This window comes from Poecile atricapillus, chromosome 17 (assembly GCF_030490865.1).
Source record: "Poecile atricapillus isolate bPoeAtr1 chromosome 17, bPoeAtr1.hap1, whole genome shotgun sequence".
Lineage (NCBI taxonomy): Eukaryota > Metazoa > Chordata > Aves > Passeriformes > Paridae > Poecile > Poecile atricapillus.
Window position 1 is genome coordinate 3,729,155 of NC_081265.1, and position 17,146 is coordinate 3,746,300.

A 17,146-nucleotide genomic window follows, 5' to 3' on the forward strand; every position below is an offset into this window, starting at 1 on the left:
GGTGTGTGCATATGGCATGCCCAGAACTCCATGTGCCCTGCAGCTCCATTAGTGATATCACTGTTAAAAAGCAAACAGTATGTACAAGGACAAAGTGGCTTTGTTATATAAAGAGGTGGCTGAACACTGGGCCTTTGCCAGGCACTCTAAATTTACTCTCTTCTGTTTAAAGACTCTTCCATTTGGCTCAATACTTTTTGTGTTTATTTTTATCTGTTCAGAGAAGCCTGGACCTGTTTTTTTGTTCAAAGGGGCGTGTTGGGGCTTTTTTTGCATTTATTTAAGGACTTGCAAGGCACAGGGTCAACAGCGAGTTTGTCAAAGGCAGGAGTTATGCCAAATACATTTGGCATGATCTGTTCTGAGAGTACAAGACCAGTAGGAAAACAAGAATCACAGAGTCATCAAGTTTGGAAGAGACCTTTAAGATCATCAAGTCCAACCATCCACCCAGCACTGCCACTGTAGCCCCAAAATCATTAAATATCACTCAGTGCCAGATCCAGATGCCTCAAACACCTCCAGGTATGGTCACTCCACCACATCCCTTGGGCAGCCCCTTCCAACGCCTGCCCACCCAATTATTCCGGGCAGGGTGGTGCCGGGGGAGGGAAGTGACTGACTGGTGCTGCCTGAATTTAGGTATTTTTAAAATAAAAACAAAGCAGCAGTAGCCAGCTGTCACGGCACCCCGCGGTTCCCCATGGGGCTGCCAGCCGAGCCCCGGAGCGGCCGGCGGGTCGGTCGGGGCTCACGCGAACGGGGAGGCTCCAGCGCGAAGCCGCGGAGCATCTCTGGCAGCTCCCGGGCCCCCACCCGGCGGCTGCCCCGGCGGTCCCTAAGCGCGGTCCCCGGCGCGGCCCGTCCGCCCGCGGGTGACGTGCGTGTCCCGGCCGGGCGGTGCCTGAGCCCGCCCCGCCCGCCGCGGGGAGCGCCGGACGCGCCGCTCCGGAGGCAGCGCCGTGCGGGGGGTGCGGCCCCGCGGTGCAGCCATGGAGCCGCTCCGCCGCCTCCTCCTCAGCCTGGCCGCGCTGCTGCTGCTCCAGCCGAGACTCGCGGTAAGCCCGGGCCCGCTGGGCCGGGGAAGGGCAGGGGCAGTCGGGGCACGGGAAGGCCGCGGGAGGGGAGCTGCGGGAACTCCCGCCGGGGTAAGCCAAGGTTTGCTGGCGTAAGGCTGGGTGCCCGCAGAGCCAACACACCTCCTTGTCCACTGTCGCTAATGCCCTGTGCCCCTGAGTGCGCAGGCGAGGGGCTGCAGCCCCATAGCCTGACCCAGCCCAACAGCCGTGTACCTGCAGCTGTGCCCCACCTGGCATGTAACCTGGACGTGTATATCACAATCCTCGCAATATAAAAATGCAGTTAATTTCCCACGAGGCAGTTGTAAAAAGTAGCACAGAGAAACTTTTGAAACAGTAGTACAAAGAAACTTTTGTAAACTGAAACTATGTAGATGGGTCAGGAACCAATGAGACATGCTAGAAGGTCTGCTCTGTCCCTTAATGAGTGAGGGGGTTTGTTTTTTTTCTGGAAAAAAACCTACACATTGTATATGTATTGATAACCAAATACACGTGACTGGCTGCATACCCCCTTTACTGTCTTGGCATTTTGGTCATTCTGTTTCCAGAGCAAATGCAGCAATGTGCATTAATGTACATGTGCTTGGTTGGTATCCAAACCCACACTTTTAAATTCAAAGGTGAAAGACAAAGTGCACGAGTCACGGCCCTACAAAACCTCTTAAAAATAACCAGGTTGGTTATAAGGTATTGCAATAGGTGGAGCAATAAAATCACATGGAATGGGGAAACTGGTGCAAAGCAGATGGAATGCTGAGCAGATTATTTTTACAGAGGTAATAATTTTAAACAGTTTGCTTTACAGTGGGTGCTGTCTGCTGTGCGTGTACTGAGATGGATAGCTAACTTCAGAAATTCACTTCTGAAAGGTGCCCTTGTTAGCAGGTTCTCCAGATCAGGAGACAATGAAAAGGCCATCTGGCATTCACTGTTTCCATTATAGTCAAGTGTAGCACAAGAAAGCTTTAGGTTATGTTCTTTGATGGATTGTTCATTGTTACCTGAAAAATCTGCTGTAATATATGGGGTTCTAGTTCAGGTTAAGCAAAGCTGAAGGCTTTGTTTTTCACCTGGGATATAATATTTGCTCCACTCCCCTTCTTTAGAAGTAAAGTAAACACATTAGTAGTTAAGCTGGTAACATACCTACTCTTGTTACTTCATTAGGAAACTGGAAAAAATTAAATGCAGACTGTCAACAAAAATTACTTTACAATCTTTATTATAGACTGCTAATGTGTTTGTCTTAGACTGGACTGTAAGGCTGGACTGACGTCTTTTCATGGTCTTCACAGGTTTGGGTTTCAGATTTTGCAAGGAAAATGCTGATTTGAAACTCACTGAGTTTTAGAAGCAGTCCTGATTAAGAACATTAAGAAATATTTTTAAATACCTAAAATATTTTTACATCAACAGATTATTACTAAATTTTGTATAATTTTACTTGCATAGTCACAAGAAATCAAACTCATGCCCTGGCAGAATTCAGCCCATTTTTTCTCTAGATTTCACTCTTCCCTCTTTCCTGCCCTACCATCTCACCTGAGATCAGTGTCTGAGTTCTTAATTTCTGTTTGTTTTCTTGGCTCTTACTGTGGTCTTTTTCCTCTGCCAGCTGTAGAATCCTCACCATGACTTCCAAGTTGAAATCTGTTCTGTACTTCAGTCACTTTTCAGAGCTAGTTTTCGTTTCTGTGAGCTTACTACCAGTCATCTTACCTGTGAATAATCCATTTAACTTTGGAGGCTTATTTAAAACTGTTCATGTTTTATGATTTGAATAATAAACTCCCATGAGAAAGACTGGCATACAATTTTGGTGTTGAGGTAATGTGAAAACACTAGGTTGCCTAAAGATTTTGCAGATTGTTTTTTCTGTAGATTTCTTCTAAGAGTAGTGGTGGTGATCTGCTGTTCCCTAACTTCTTTGGCTGATAGATGTACTCTTTGTTACCTAATATCCCACCTCTAATACTGTTTCTTTTAGTTTGTATAAGTTCATACAAGGTCTTCTTTTCCTGACTGTTCTTTACAGACAGGAAAATGCTGTTTCTTGCTATTTGGGTGACACGGTTTGCACCTCTTGGAACTGGCCTCCAGTGCATGGGTGCATATGAAAAAGGGTGAAATCTCAGAGTAATGAGAAATGCAGTAGAGCTGTCAGTAAATTACAGTTGCTATCATTATTACACAGTAATGATGTACAGCTCTCTTTAGAGTGAAAAATCCCTTGGTTTTATGAGCCCTGGGATGTTCCAAACTGTGTTTGTTTCTCTTTTAATGTGGAGTCAGTGCAACTGAAAAATACCAACCTCCCTGGGATTAAAGTGGCATTTAGAGCATGGGTCTGTCCCCTCCTGCAGCCAGTGGGACGGGTTTCAGTGCTGGGTTACACTGTATAGGCAGCACCTGACATGGAAAAACCCAGGCCTCAGCCAGGTGCTGTTTCTTCTGGTGTGTTCCTTATCTCAGTGTTTGGCCAGGGAACTGATAGGTGTGAAAACCCGTGTGAGACAGCAGAAGGTTTACAGAGGACATGTTCAAGCACTGAGTTTATTAACACATGTTTTATTAGAGTTGTGGATCTCCTTGGTTGCTCCAAAAAAATAGTATAGTTTGGTTTAGAGTGTTTTTTGGTGGGGGAGGGAAATGTAAATTTGTCTTGCGCACCTAAATTATCATGGACAACTCTGTCCTGGAGTATAAATTAATGTGTTTATAACTCTGCTGTCATTTGGGTTGTTGGTGATCTTGTGGCTATTGAAATACACTTGGGTTTTACACAGAGAATCAAATGTGAAAGCACAGCTGGAAGTTCCTGGCGGAGAGACCACTCCAAGGTGAGTCCAGGCAGGGAACAAGTGGAGCTGACCTCCTGTGCTGTTCTGTTTTCCATTGCAGGATGAATGGGTGTGTGAATGAGAACTCACTGAACTGGGTTAGACCGTGATGAGAAATGGCTAACAGACATGTTAGAATTCACTTTAAGATTAAAAAAACTGAAGATTTGATTTCACTTTCTAAAGAAGATAAAACATATTTTTTGTCAACTCTCATATCTTAATGTCATTATTAGTTATACTGGAAAACACCCCCCCAGTAGTTTACTGATTTTTACAAAGACTTTCTTCATGGCCTGGTTTTATCATGCACAGGGAGTTTTAGCCTGTAGCCTGGCAGTGTAATGAGATAGCTGTCAAAACCAGGGTAATGATTCATAGGCTTTCTGTAATGAATTTGCCAAGTGCTTGCAGTGTGTGCTAATATCTAAAAATATTTTGTTTTGCATCCTTACTGGTTTACCAGCTGTGGTTCCAGTAGCATAAATGATGGTATAGGCCTTTTGTTATTGTGATGAGTAGTGTCTGGTGCTGTCAATGCTGAAGTTAGTTTTTAATGGTTTTTGAGTAAAATGCAAATGTATGGCCTGAAGTAGATGAGGCTAAGTATGGAGTGAGGAATATCAGGTTTTTTTTCCTTGAGAGATAATTTGTATGTTGTCAACATTTTGGTTGGGCAAGCCAGGCATTATCAAAGAAATTAGAGGGCCGTTATAGTTAGCAAACCATCCTTTATCATCCATCAGCCCAACAACACATTAAGTTTGGTGCATATGTATTCCTACTTGAGACTCAGGAAAGAGTCCCCTGCTAAGACATGGCATTGGTTTGTTTACTCATGAGCACACAATGATTTCTATGAAATCAGTAACAGTTCTTGAAATCAGCACACACCATCACCCATCCAGGGTCACTGAGAAGTGTTTTCCTGTTCTTTATTCATACTTGAAGAACCTCTTGTGGTATCACCCCCACAGCAAAACATATTTGCAGAGCTGTAACCTCAAGGAACTCAGTGACCTGGTTTTCTATCTGCTTTTTCCACTGACTTCAGTGGGATTTGTGCCTACATGGTGACCTTCATTTCAAGAATGGTGTTTATAAGCAGATGAATTAATGGACAAAATTATTGCTATGGGGATCTGTTTTCTTCTAACACAATAAAACAAACAAAGGCATTGCTTGCCTAACCCTTAGAAATGTTTGAGCTGTTGGGGTGAAAGGAGATGTTACCATCTTTGACACTGAACTGCACCACACACACACCAGAACTTGTTCTACAGCTTTCACTGACCTTTGCTTGACTGCCAGGTCCTTCAGAATTGTTTTGAGTAATTTTGTTACTTGGATTTATATAACATTTTATCTAAAGATATGGTAGATCTAGACTGAGGGGAAGATTCTTATGGGAGATTTAACTTGTATACATAAAGTTAATTTATTTTTCTATTAGATAGTATATTTCTATTCAAGCTTAAAAATATTGGTTTTGGTTTAGTCACAAATTTTAAGCTGTTATGGATTATTAGCAGTCAGCTTTAAAATTTATGTCAAATTTGACATAAGAGCTTGCAAATTTGTCTTTTGAATTAAATTATTATAATTAATTCTAAAGCAGTCCCCAAGTAATTTCAAAATACTGTAAATCGTTAACCTTATATTGCTGTTGATGTGGAGGATTGTTATAAGTACAGACTGTCAAGGCAGTAGAAGCTCTTTCTGAATTCCAAAGAGGGTATCTGTTAAAACGGATGTTGCAGTTTCAGATGAAATGAAAGAAGAACCAAACCAGGTTTTCCTTGTGTCTCATTTTCTTTATTAATTTAATTAAGTTATTTTTTCTTAGTTGCCTCATGTTCTGACATATTTTTCTTGGAGTCAGTTGTATCTTCCTAGAAATAGAATTGCAATATGAAATAAAAGTGTCTTAAGAATTTGCATGGCATCACAACAGTTGGGTCCTCACCCTTGCAGGGAGGGAGGACAGGATCTGCGTTACCAGTTGTTACAGAGTCTGTCTCAGGACTGAGATTACAATGTCTTTTTGTGGTGGAGAAAGCTCTTACATGCTTCACAGAAAAATGAAAACATTCGGGTATTTTTAATATTATTTTTGTACCTTTTCATTGCAGTTCTAATACCAGGCCTTAATTAATCCATGAATCAATTAATTACAAAGCTTCGTGTTCAAAATAAAATCTATTCAATATTTGCAACTTCGATACTTCAGTCTCTAGCAACTGATAAAAGTAATGAATAAAATCAAGATAAAGTGTTTTTAATTTCTCAGTCTGGGTGAAACACAAGTAATTATTTAAATAAGCTGTTCAATTTTATATCTATTGCTTGATGCAATTTGAAAGAATAAAACCTTGTTTCCACACTATTATACTAACTCCCTAGCCTTCTACAAGTGACTACCATAGATATTGAACAAAATAAATGAGTAATATTGCATAGCAAAATCTACAGAATCATTGGGGATTTTTTAAATTTAGGTCAAATGCTTCACCAGGGTCAGTGTCCTATTGAGTTGGGTAATGTCAACTGCATGATATCATGTGCTCTGAAGACTAGGAGTGAATGGAAGATTTTTAATAATGGCGTTTTATGTATTTCATCTGTGTTCAAATACAAATTTAGAAGGAAGGGAAGAACTAATGAAATCTGCCCTATATTCAGTCTTTCCCAAAGGAGATGTTATCTTCAACACACAGGGTTGCAGTGACCACATCAATGTGGCTTTGATGGTTGAATATAAGAAGGCCCTTCAGAAGCAGTGAAATTTAAACATAGACTTTGGGGGGAGGTGAGGGAAAACATCAGAAAATCTGTGTTTTTTACAGGAAAACGATGCATGCATGTGGCAGGATCTCCTTGTCAGAGGAATCCCAGTGCCTCTGTGCTGGTTTCAGTCCCAGTGAAACTCCTTGGACAGGGAGCAGGGCAGGTGGGTTCCCCATCTGGAGAGACCTAATGGCTCTTTCAGGGCACTGTTCCCGTGGTGCCTGTGAATGCCACGAGTCCTTCCTATCCCAGGGAAGTTCACATCTTCCTCTTGACCAAGTCGGGCACCATGGGATGGTAGCTGGAACTGGTGCTTTTCCCCTCCCACACAAAGGTCCTTCACTGAAAAGATTAGAAAAAGCTGTTGTGATTTCATGATCTTGGTCATATCTGAGAACTATCTAGAACTGTCTAGGCAACAGTCAGGTGTTCATTTGGCTTCCCACTGAAACTTGTACGAACGCTTCTTCAGCTATGGTTTTCTTTCTCTGTTGTAGAGCTTGTGACTAGAGGGAAATACAGAAATGTTTTCCTACTCTGAGTGCAGCGTGCAGAGGAACCCTTAGCATGTTTGTACTTTCTGTTTGGTCCCAAGTCCTAGGAACCTGCTGAAATGCCAATAATCTGGAAGACAACACTTGGTTACTGATGTTTTGATCAGAGTTTCAGAGTTCACATTTAATTCCTCAATTTCTGTATTCTTGGTGTCACAATAAATAGATGTTCAAGTGTTAACTGTTCTATACACTGTGTATTCCTGATATATGATACCTGGCCATACTCATGATGGTTATTTTTTATAGGCAAAGTTTTAGTGAAAATGTTACATGCATTTATTTCTTAATCAAAGACAGGAAGAGAACATGGTTTATGAAGAATATACTGATTCTGTGAGATAAGAAGATAAAAGATAAGGCTTGTACAGAGAATAAGAGATAGAAAAACAATCTTAAGCCTGTATGCACAGAAGATGTGTTGGATTTTCTGTATGTTGTATTTATTTGCAACTAACCTTCAACACTAGTCATTACATTCTGGGTGTCAAATTCCCACCTGCAATTTAAAGGAACTTGAATAGTTTTAATTTCCTGTCTTTAACAGTTGTATTTTCTTGCTCAACTTACTCTGTTTCACTCTAGGTGCAGTTTCACTGTGTTCACTAAACTGAGCCTCACAATCAGATGATTCAGCCCTGCAGGGTTATAATAGTGGAGTGTGGGTTGTGTCTTCCCCCTCTGGTTGCAGGGAATCTGGCTTGTTAAATGCTGATTTAAGGACTGGACTAATGATGATAAATCAACTACACCATCCTAAGATGTTTGGGGAATTTGTGTACAAAAGACCTAAAGGACAAAATTTTCATTAATTATTTTGATACAGTGGCTACAATAGTTTAACAAAAGTAATAATACAAATGACTGAGTACTCATAACTTTACAACAGAGCCCCTGTTTGCTCTTATACCCAGTCAGGTTGTTAGGCTTGAAACTAAACTGTGAGCTCAGTGCTGATCGGTAACATCTTGAGCTGCAGTTTCATAGGGCAGCGTGGGAGGAACTGTTATACACTATCCCTGTTTGAACAAACACTGCAAAGTTTAACCCCAGATGTAAATATTTTATTTAAGTGCAGATGGCTGTGCAGCCTGCATAATTTAACAATCAGGTAATGAATATTATATTTATGTGTTAAGATACTGCTCCCATTTTTTTTCTGGCCTTCCAGTAATTATTTCTGATCTATGGTTTGTGTACTGTTGACTTGTACTTTCATTTTTTCTGCACTGTGTGTTTTACAATTGTCTTCTCCAGCTGATTATGGTTGGAAAGAAGCATGTACAATATTTATAGGTGCAACCTGAGTGTTGGCTAGTTAGTACTGTGTTACATTATCCTTTTAGCTCTGTGCTTTGCCTGAAAGTATAATGCTTTAGTTGGATTGCACTAAAATGTATAGTTGTTCAAAGACAGTTATTCCTTGTATTTTAATTTGACAATTAAGTATTTTGCTTTGCAGTAATTCTAACATGACCAGTAATTGGCTTCTACCATAAGTAATTGAAGACATAATTAATTATGTAAAATGAATACATTTTCATTCTGGGTAGGTTAAGAACTATATTTAGCTGTGAAACTTTGAAACGTGGCAGGTGTCACGCAGATGAGCAATGCAGATACAGCCTGCAAATAAAAAGTTACTTGAGCAAAACCTTGAGCCCTGGGAAATGGAAATGGGTCAGTCTTGGGATGTCTGGGATCATCTTTAGGCAAGAAGAGCAGACATTAAATTAACATGCTTTTTCTGCTTTGTGTGATGGAACACCTTGGACTGAACCTCAGTTCCCACAATAACTGTGTAGTTCTGAGTCCTCCATGTTTGTGTGATGCCCTTTTAATAAAATTCCTTTGTTCTGCAATGGCCAGGCTCAAAAGCTGCTTGGGCTGGAGGAAGAACAGTGGCACTAAACTGCTCCCCAGGGGCAGAATGAATTGGAATGAGACATGAAGGAGATTTGAACCCTGCAGCCAGCTGCTTTCCTAGAGGTGTCTGTGGATGTGCTCATACTTATGGGTCATATTTCCTAAAAAATACAGAGTTATTTACTCTGTACTGCAGAAAGACAATATTGGGAGACATGAGGTATAAAAACACAATTAAGAGTTAACACAATTAACAGTATGCATCTTCTCCAGCCTTTAAGATGCATCTATCCTAAATATTTTGCCCTTGCTCAGAAGCAGCTGACAATGCTTGCAGCTCCATCTGTCTCAGCCACAGTAGACTATTGGTCATTGTTCAGTTGTATTTATCCAGGTTCCACCCAGCTGATGTCTCTTCATTTCTAGGGGACTGAACCTGGCAGAGTATGTTCTGTGTACCTGGGATGAGAATGGGTTTGACAATGACATGAGGGTTCTCTGAACTACTCTGAACTTCCTTACTCTTCATAATTTACTGAATGGTCTATTTGTCAGTCCTCTCCTAGGTCAGCCCTGTCTCTGGTTTCTCCTAACTTTAGTGCAAGAAGACTTTGATATCAAATTGAAAATGTTAAAGCTTTTCCCAGTCTGTTTCTAGAGGAATTTAGCACAGCAAGATCCACAATGTTAACAGCAAACTAAACCAAACCAAAAATCACTGAATTCAAAGGGGCAAGAAAATTGTTCAGTCTGTACATTTAAAAGAAGAGATGTTCTAGTCCATGTACTGTCAGACAGTTATGAGTAAACTCTGTAGTAAATAATCATATTAATCATATGGGTTTTTCTTTTCCAGAACACCAGCTCAGTAACTGTGCCAGAAACACTGTTGTTTGTTTCAACCCTGGATGGAAGTTTGCATGCTGTCAGCAAGAGGACAGGAGCAATCAAATGGACTTTAAAAGAAGGTGAGCAGATATCCTGATGCCCTCTACTCAATAGCAGAAATGACAATCAAATTAATTGGCCATTCCAACTGTTGTAGGATCTGGTAAATACTTTATTTTCTCTTTTAATTTTACTCTTGTTCCAGAATTAAGCTACAGTGTTTCTAGAGTCATGTTCGTCTTCATAATTTCACTTTTAGGTATTTTCCAGGTTTATGTGAGTTATTTTTAGGTTTGTGGCAGTTTTGTTTATTGTTTGTTTTTTAGGGTTTTTTTTTTCCCTGGGTGTTTAAGCTGTAGTAGTATAATTGGTAAGTATCATGTTTTATGGGAATGAGTGCAATATAAGCAAACATAGAACAGAATAGATGTGTCAGCTTGTGGAACTGATGGCAAAGGGATTGCAGGATTCTGTCTCTGGAATACCCTACATTCAGTGGTGCAGTGCATATGGTGCAAACCTTGGGGATTTTTCTATAACATATGTTTAGGAACAGCACAGTTTTTTAAGTAAAAGAACTGCACTTGTGTAAAGGAATTTAACATTGTTCAGTGACTGGAAGTAGTTTTGTAATTTTAATTACTGAGCAGAGCTAGCTCTGTCTTGATGAAAAAACTAGTATTTGGTGCAAATTTTGTTTAGTGGGACTCTGATTGTATGGCAGAGATGATAGTAACATCTTTACTTCTAGAAATAAATTAAAGGGTCAAATGGAAGGAGTCAGTGACTGCATCATTCTGTCCTCTTGTCAGTTTAGTAGGTGAGCTGAAGTGGTGGGATATGGATTGTGCATATCTGGTGTCTGCATTACCAACCAGTTGTTCTTCTTTGTGAAGCCATTAGTATTTGAAAGCAGATCTATCAGACAAAAAGTTAACTTTTTAAATGGGCAAAGAAGGCTTTTGTAGATCTTCTTAGAGTAGAAAGGGCTAAGCCAAGTATTTTCTTGAAGGATCTTGGTTTTCTCCCATCTCCTGTTTAAATTTAGACCTCTCCTTTTCCTGAACAGCCCTGCCTAAAAGCAAGTTGTCAGCTTCCTCATTTAGTGCTGCTGTAGGCTAAGAAAAACTCACTGGTCTCTGTCATTCCACTGACACAAACATACCCTGCCTAGTCCTTGTCTAGAAGGGTATCACAACTGGCATTGCTTTGCAGCCACACTTAGTAAGTGGCAAGAGGTTTTTTGAAGAAGAAATGAACACACTTTGGTAACAAAAAGGATCTTGATCAGTGTGTTGCTCAATGAACTTCCCTTGTTTAAAAAAAAATTTGTTGCAAAACTCTTGTTGGTTCTGTAGAACTGCCAGACTGGATAATCTAGTTTTATGGGACTTCTTGTTTTCTCTCTGCTGCTAGCTTCTGCATCTTATGTACATGAGTTGTTCTCACTCGATTTTTACAAAGCAGTTATTGCTCCTTAGTTTATTTCTGTGCAACAGGGCAACACACAAGGGTCAAAGAAAGAAAAATTTGTGGTAGGTATCAGTGTTCCAAGATGCCTCCTGAGTTAAGTGGACATGGAACAAGGGCCTGTACATATAATTTGGTGAATTAATTTGTAATGGGAGGGAGTTTATTTATTTTTGCAAATCTGTATTTGCTGGTGGTCACCCTGTGGGTAGGAGGCCCAACAGACCAGACAGTGCTGGAAACAAATGAAAGCCCACCCAGCTTTCTGTGCTGAATCCCTGGAGGGACCTAATAGTGCAGAATTCATTATTAATATTAGTGTGTAAACACAGTGGCTGGGTACACTCTGTCTGTCAGCAACATGCTGGTGCTGTTTCAGAGATTACCTGGTGGGAAGCTGCCTGACTGCAAGCGGTGCTCTTACAGGTGCCATTTTACCCTGATCACAGCAGATGAACTGTGTGTTCATCTCAGGTGCTTTGAGAAGTTGTGGAGGTCACCTGAAGCACTGCAGTGGAACTCACCAGGAAGGGAACATTTTATTACTGCACTTGAGCAGCAAGGTATTTAACAAAGGGCAATTCAGGTACATTTTTTTTTCATTAGGGGGAAAAAAAACCCCAAGGCCGTATTCATTATCAGGCAGTGTTTAAACAAACATGAATATCTTGCCATATGTGGCTTGTTTTAATTTAGCACTGAAGCTTATCTTAGGTATGTGGAGTAAATGAGCCAATGATTATCACCACAATAACATGTTTGGGTTTCCTGCTTTCACGGAGTGCTGGCAAGAAAGGCAATCAGAATACTTGTGCTGCCTATAAAGCAGGCAAAAAGTAGGTCAGTTGGGAATAGGACTTTCTATTGTCAGAAATAAGCTGTGTTATTGCAGTTACATGTGATGAGACTGTGGACTTAACTTGTTGAGGATGCTTAAAATCTTAATTTCTTATTGGTTTTGATGGGTCCTGCTCTCTGGCAGCTCTCAGGATTTTTCAGTGAGCAGGGAGCTGATGCTGCTACTTTTCTGGGCTTCGGAAAGCTGGCAAATGGTTGGAAAGTTTAGAGAAAAACCCATATTTCTCCTCCCCTGTAATTTCTGAGAGGCACCTTTGTGCTGTGACCTCACACAAACAGCTGGTGTTGAAGGCACCCATTGGAAAGGCTGTGGCTCACATTTCACATCATCGGCTGAATGAGGCTCTTGGTGGCCTCCCTGATCAATACAAGGAGCTGTCAGACCTGAGTGACAGTGGGACAGGCTCCCATAGGCTCCCATGTTTTCTGCACTTGCCACTGGCAAGCTATTTAGTCAGCATCCTCAGTAAGGTTCCTTAGGATGAAACCTCTTCTGCAAAACTGATGGAAATAAAACAACAACTGTCATTTCCTACAGATGCCTCTGAAAGGTCCAGAGGTGCAGCACTTTAGATTCGTGCTTACACGCAAGTGGGCAGAGAAAGAGATGGTCATAAGAACCTGTTGGCAAGGCAGAATCTGGAGAATACTTTCCTCCTTGCTGTCAGGCTTTATTTCTGACAGTTCTGATTTGTGAGTTCTGATTTCTGTGAGCTTTAAGAGTGTGATTTTAAGACTGTGCTGGTCCCTCACATCTTTGTAAAACTCATGTTGTATGTCACTGTTAACTCAAGAGCTCTGTTTATTGAACACAATATTGAATTTGAGATGCTAAGGCTGCAGTGTTTCAAGCTGTACTCTTGGGCAGGCTCTTGTTCCTCTGTTCTCTCTGTCCTGTTGTACTTTTCAAAGGGATGTCTTTTTTTTTTTTTCATTCACCAGCCCCTTAAAAACTTTCCCTTAAGAACTGATTCAAAGTATTTTGCCAGAAGAACATTTAATATATGCAGATTTGGATCCTCATTTAGAGCCAGTAGAAATTTTCCTATGATCTTCAGTTCAACAGCAGTCCAAAAATGATGGCCCACAATCAATTTAAAAGGTTTTGATTTCCAACACCTCACTCATAACCTGTAGACTTTAGAGGGCTCTTATGATAAGACAAAGGTATAAAGATTGTGTCTGTTTATGGGATCCAATATACAGATTTTAAAGGGCAAATCTGAGGTCTGGAGGTCATGCTTTAGTAATAGTGGTTTTTCGCATGCAAGAAATAATATCTTTGTGCATAGATGTAAATTAATAAGGATTGTCAAAATAAAACAGTTGTAGAACAGTACTGTTTTCAGCAAATTCCAGAGCATAGTTTGTGTCTCTAGCCTCATTTGCTGTCCCTGCAGCAGCAGATGAGGATGACATGGGTTTAAATTGGCCCGTTAGCCCAAATCCTGTGGTAGGGCCCCAGGGCAGGAAACCGTTTTTTTCCAGCTCATTCCAGTGGGGCAGTGACTTACTCACTGCTTCAGTCTCCCACTTCTCCTTTGCAGTATTGGCTCTAAGGGCACATTACAGTGATTACAGTGATGACAACATGCAACTTTATCTTGTACATTAAAAATACTCAGAGTTTGGTCAAAGGGCAAATTCATCTTACAGTGTATTTGTGAAATATGGAGAAAAGTAAAATGCATTGTATTTAGAGTATGGGTACCATTTCATAAGGCTTTTTTTTTCATATATGTATGCAAAGTGAAACATATAATATACTGAAACATATAATATACTTCTGCACACTCACAAATATATTCTGGCCATGATGCAACCAAAACTGGATTGGGACATCTGCTTGCTGCCCAGTCAAAACATTCATTTTGGGAAATGTAATAGCCCCAAATAATTTACCAAATTAGTGGTATTATGTTACATTATGTTAACTGGTTTCTAACAACTGCTGTACTTGTGAATAAACTCTTGGAGTTCTAGAATAAATCTTTATAATGTAGGATCAATCTCCTTTTGAATATTTTTTTCTTAACAAAGTTATTTTACAAATTTTTTGCTAACAGAGGCTGTTATCAGTTCAGAAAGCTGAAGGTGTGTGCTGAACTGTAGGTTTTTAATGTAGGAATCAGTAACATAATCTATCTTAGTGGAGGCTGCAGGAAAAAAAAATAAAAAATTGGAAAACCATGGAAATATCTTTAGAAAACTCAATCTTCTCTCCAGCACTGGAGATATTTAGAGGATGGTGTCCTGCTTCCTAACTCATCCCCACCATGCTCCGGTGTTGTTCTGACATGTGGTCTTTTTAGTCTAGAAGGTGGACAAAGCTCTCTGTAGGACCTTGCAAGAATTTGGCTTTTCCCTGCTACATGGAATGAAAACTTGAGGGAGACTGAGATGTATTTTTCAGTTTTATCACATTTTCTGTCCAGCTTTCATTCCAGTATAGAATAGTTGCTGCTTTGTTCGGTGGTTGTCACCACTGCCGTTGGTGTCAAAACGGATCAGGCCTGTTAGAGGGACTTACCCAATTACAGGGAACTGCAGCCCAGGGAATTTTGAAAGTGGGTTGATGTGGTTCAGTCCCAGCGTGTCAACACTTGAGTGGGAAGCAGCTGGAGAGAAGGCCTCAGTGCTCTGACTTTTGCAATAACTATTTCTGTTTGACCCCTTGTGGAGCAAAAGATTATTTCAATCACAAGAGGGCTCACTCTTTCACTGGTCTGTGTTCAAGCATTCTGTTGTTCAGGCAACAAGCAATTAAACTTAAGATTCTCTTTTTATCTCAGAGCAAGTTCTTATTTCAAAACAATCTTTGAAGTAGAGGTTGGAACCGGTCCCAAACCACATGAAAGTGAATGTGAAGAGTTTATTGTTTGTCTTCAAAGGATCTCTCCAGAGCCACAACCTGGGTTCAAGATCATGAAGTGTTAAGAAAATTTACGTCACCTCAGTAACTAAAAATGTAGAGAAATGGCTTTCCACAGCCTGTCTTTCCAGGTGGATGGTGCTAGTAGTGACAGGAGAACTCCTTTCACTTTAGAAAATGAACTCCTCCATCCTTGTGAAAAGCCTTATGCATGGAAATGAATCAGAAATCCATAAATGCTTTCTAGCAATTCATACACAACACTTCAGCATGCAGGAAGCCATCAGAATAGTGTTTTGGTCCATGTGCCACTAAGTACTAAAAAAATTCCTGCTGCTTTGTCATAACTTCTTAATCTGTTCCATCTACCACTTTTTTATCTTTGCTCATAAATTGAATTTCAGTTACTAAGAAACCAAGTTAAAGCAGGATTTTTTTCATTTCTGAGGAAGTACATGATGCTGAAGACATGGTACTAAAGAGAAGTCCAAGGACTTTCATGACAATGATGCTTCTGTACACACTGAACAGTTTGGGATTTGCCATAAGACTCATTAATGTCATCTGATAGGCAGGAGTGCTTCAGAAAAACACTGAAAAACATTCATGAGACATTCATGAGACTGCTGGCATTGCTTATTAAAATGTAAGAGACATTTATTGATGACACTGGAAACTGCTTTAAGTGACATTTCCCAACAGCTTTCAGAAATACAAGCTGAGGGATGAAAGCTCAATGCAAGTAATTATTGCACATAGATATGTGTGTGTGTCCTTTCACTGTTGTGGTACTGTATGGTCAATAAAACCTGCAAAAATTCTCAGATCCTTAAGATAACAGGAGCAGAGGGGAGCAGTTTATTTTGGTGGATAAAAATAGATTGCCCACTCTTAGAAAATTAAATAGAAACAAGCTATTAGCCCAAAAATGCTTTGCTGTATTACTACTCTCCACTGTATTTTCAGGACAGAGAGGGAGCTCTAGGGAAGCATTACTAACCAGATTCTCCTGCAAATGTCATGGACAAACCAGGATCAGTTGCTAGAAGACATAACCTATCTTTGAAATTTCCTGTAATTGTTCATGTTTTCCTGAGTGTTGTTTGATAAAACCCCTGAAATACTGAGGTGTTTGAGCCAATCCCACTCTGTGTTCTGCTGATGTGTCCTGTCAGTAACAGTGCATTTAGCAAAGTTGGAGATTGAGTCAGATTGTAGTAGTTTTACACTGTAATTTCACGTAACAACTTCACACCACTATTTAATTTAGAGAAGAAACGGTCCTTTCATTAAAATTAAAAGTTTCTGAAGATTATTCTGACAATAAGCTATTTTAGTTAGTCTTGTGTTTTGCCCAGGTTGACTAGAAAGTGATTTTATAGAAAATCTGCATTGTTGTACTTAAACAATAAATATGCAGACAGTTGTCACTTCAAAAACAAGTTGTGCAGCTTTGATCACTCCTAGTGATCATTTGAGGGGATTTTTAGGAGCAGAGTTGCTCCAGTGCTGGTGGTGAAGCTGCTGTTGTCTCACAATAGTCACTGTCACCACAGGTGAGAGTTTATTTTCTTATCAAGTGAGACAGTCTCCATGTAATCAGTTCATCAAGAGACTTAGAGAGTTTATTTGGCTTTTGCCTTTAGCAATGCTTGTAGCATTTGCATTAAATCTTACTTAACTGAGCCAGGTGCTGCTTATTCTGAGCCAGGTGTCACTTATTCTGATTCATGATGTTGTTTCTTTCACAAAAGTGAGCATTCCCTTCCCATGAAGCATTTGTGATTACAAAACCTCTTGCCTTTGGTCTTTAATGTCTCTTTTCTTTTAGGTCATTTCACCCTGACTTAGGATACCCTGAGTCCATAAACTTGGTCTCAGTTTGCTTTTAGTGGTTCAACGCAGCAGCTCAGCTCAAGTCAATTTATA

At 40.3% G+C, this 17,146-nt stretch overlaps 1 protein-coding gene across 1 annotated transcript in view; it reads left to right on the top strand.

Annotated features, from left to right (window-relative positions):
- The first annotated feature begins 914 nt into the window (after nt 1-914).
- The window catches only part of ERN1 (endoplasmic reticulum to nucleus signaling 1), a 32,256-nt gene continuing 16,024 nt past the window's right edge, over nt 915-17,146 (top strand). The window contains exons 1-2 of the mRNA XM_058852759.1: nt 915-1,058; nt 9,986-10,097. Of these exons, the coding sequence (XP_058708742.1) occupies nt 993-1,058; nt 9,986-10,097 (178 nt within the window). The 5' untranslated portion in view covers nt 915-992. The remainder of the gene's footprint in view (nt 1,059-9,985; nt 10,098-17,146) is intronic.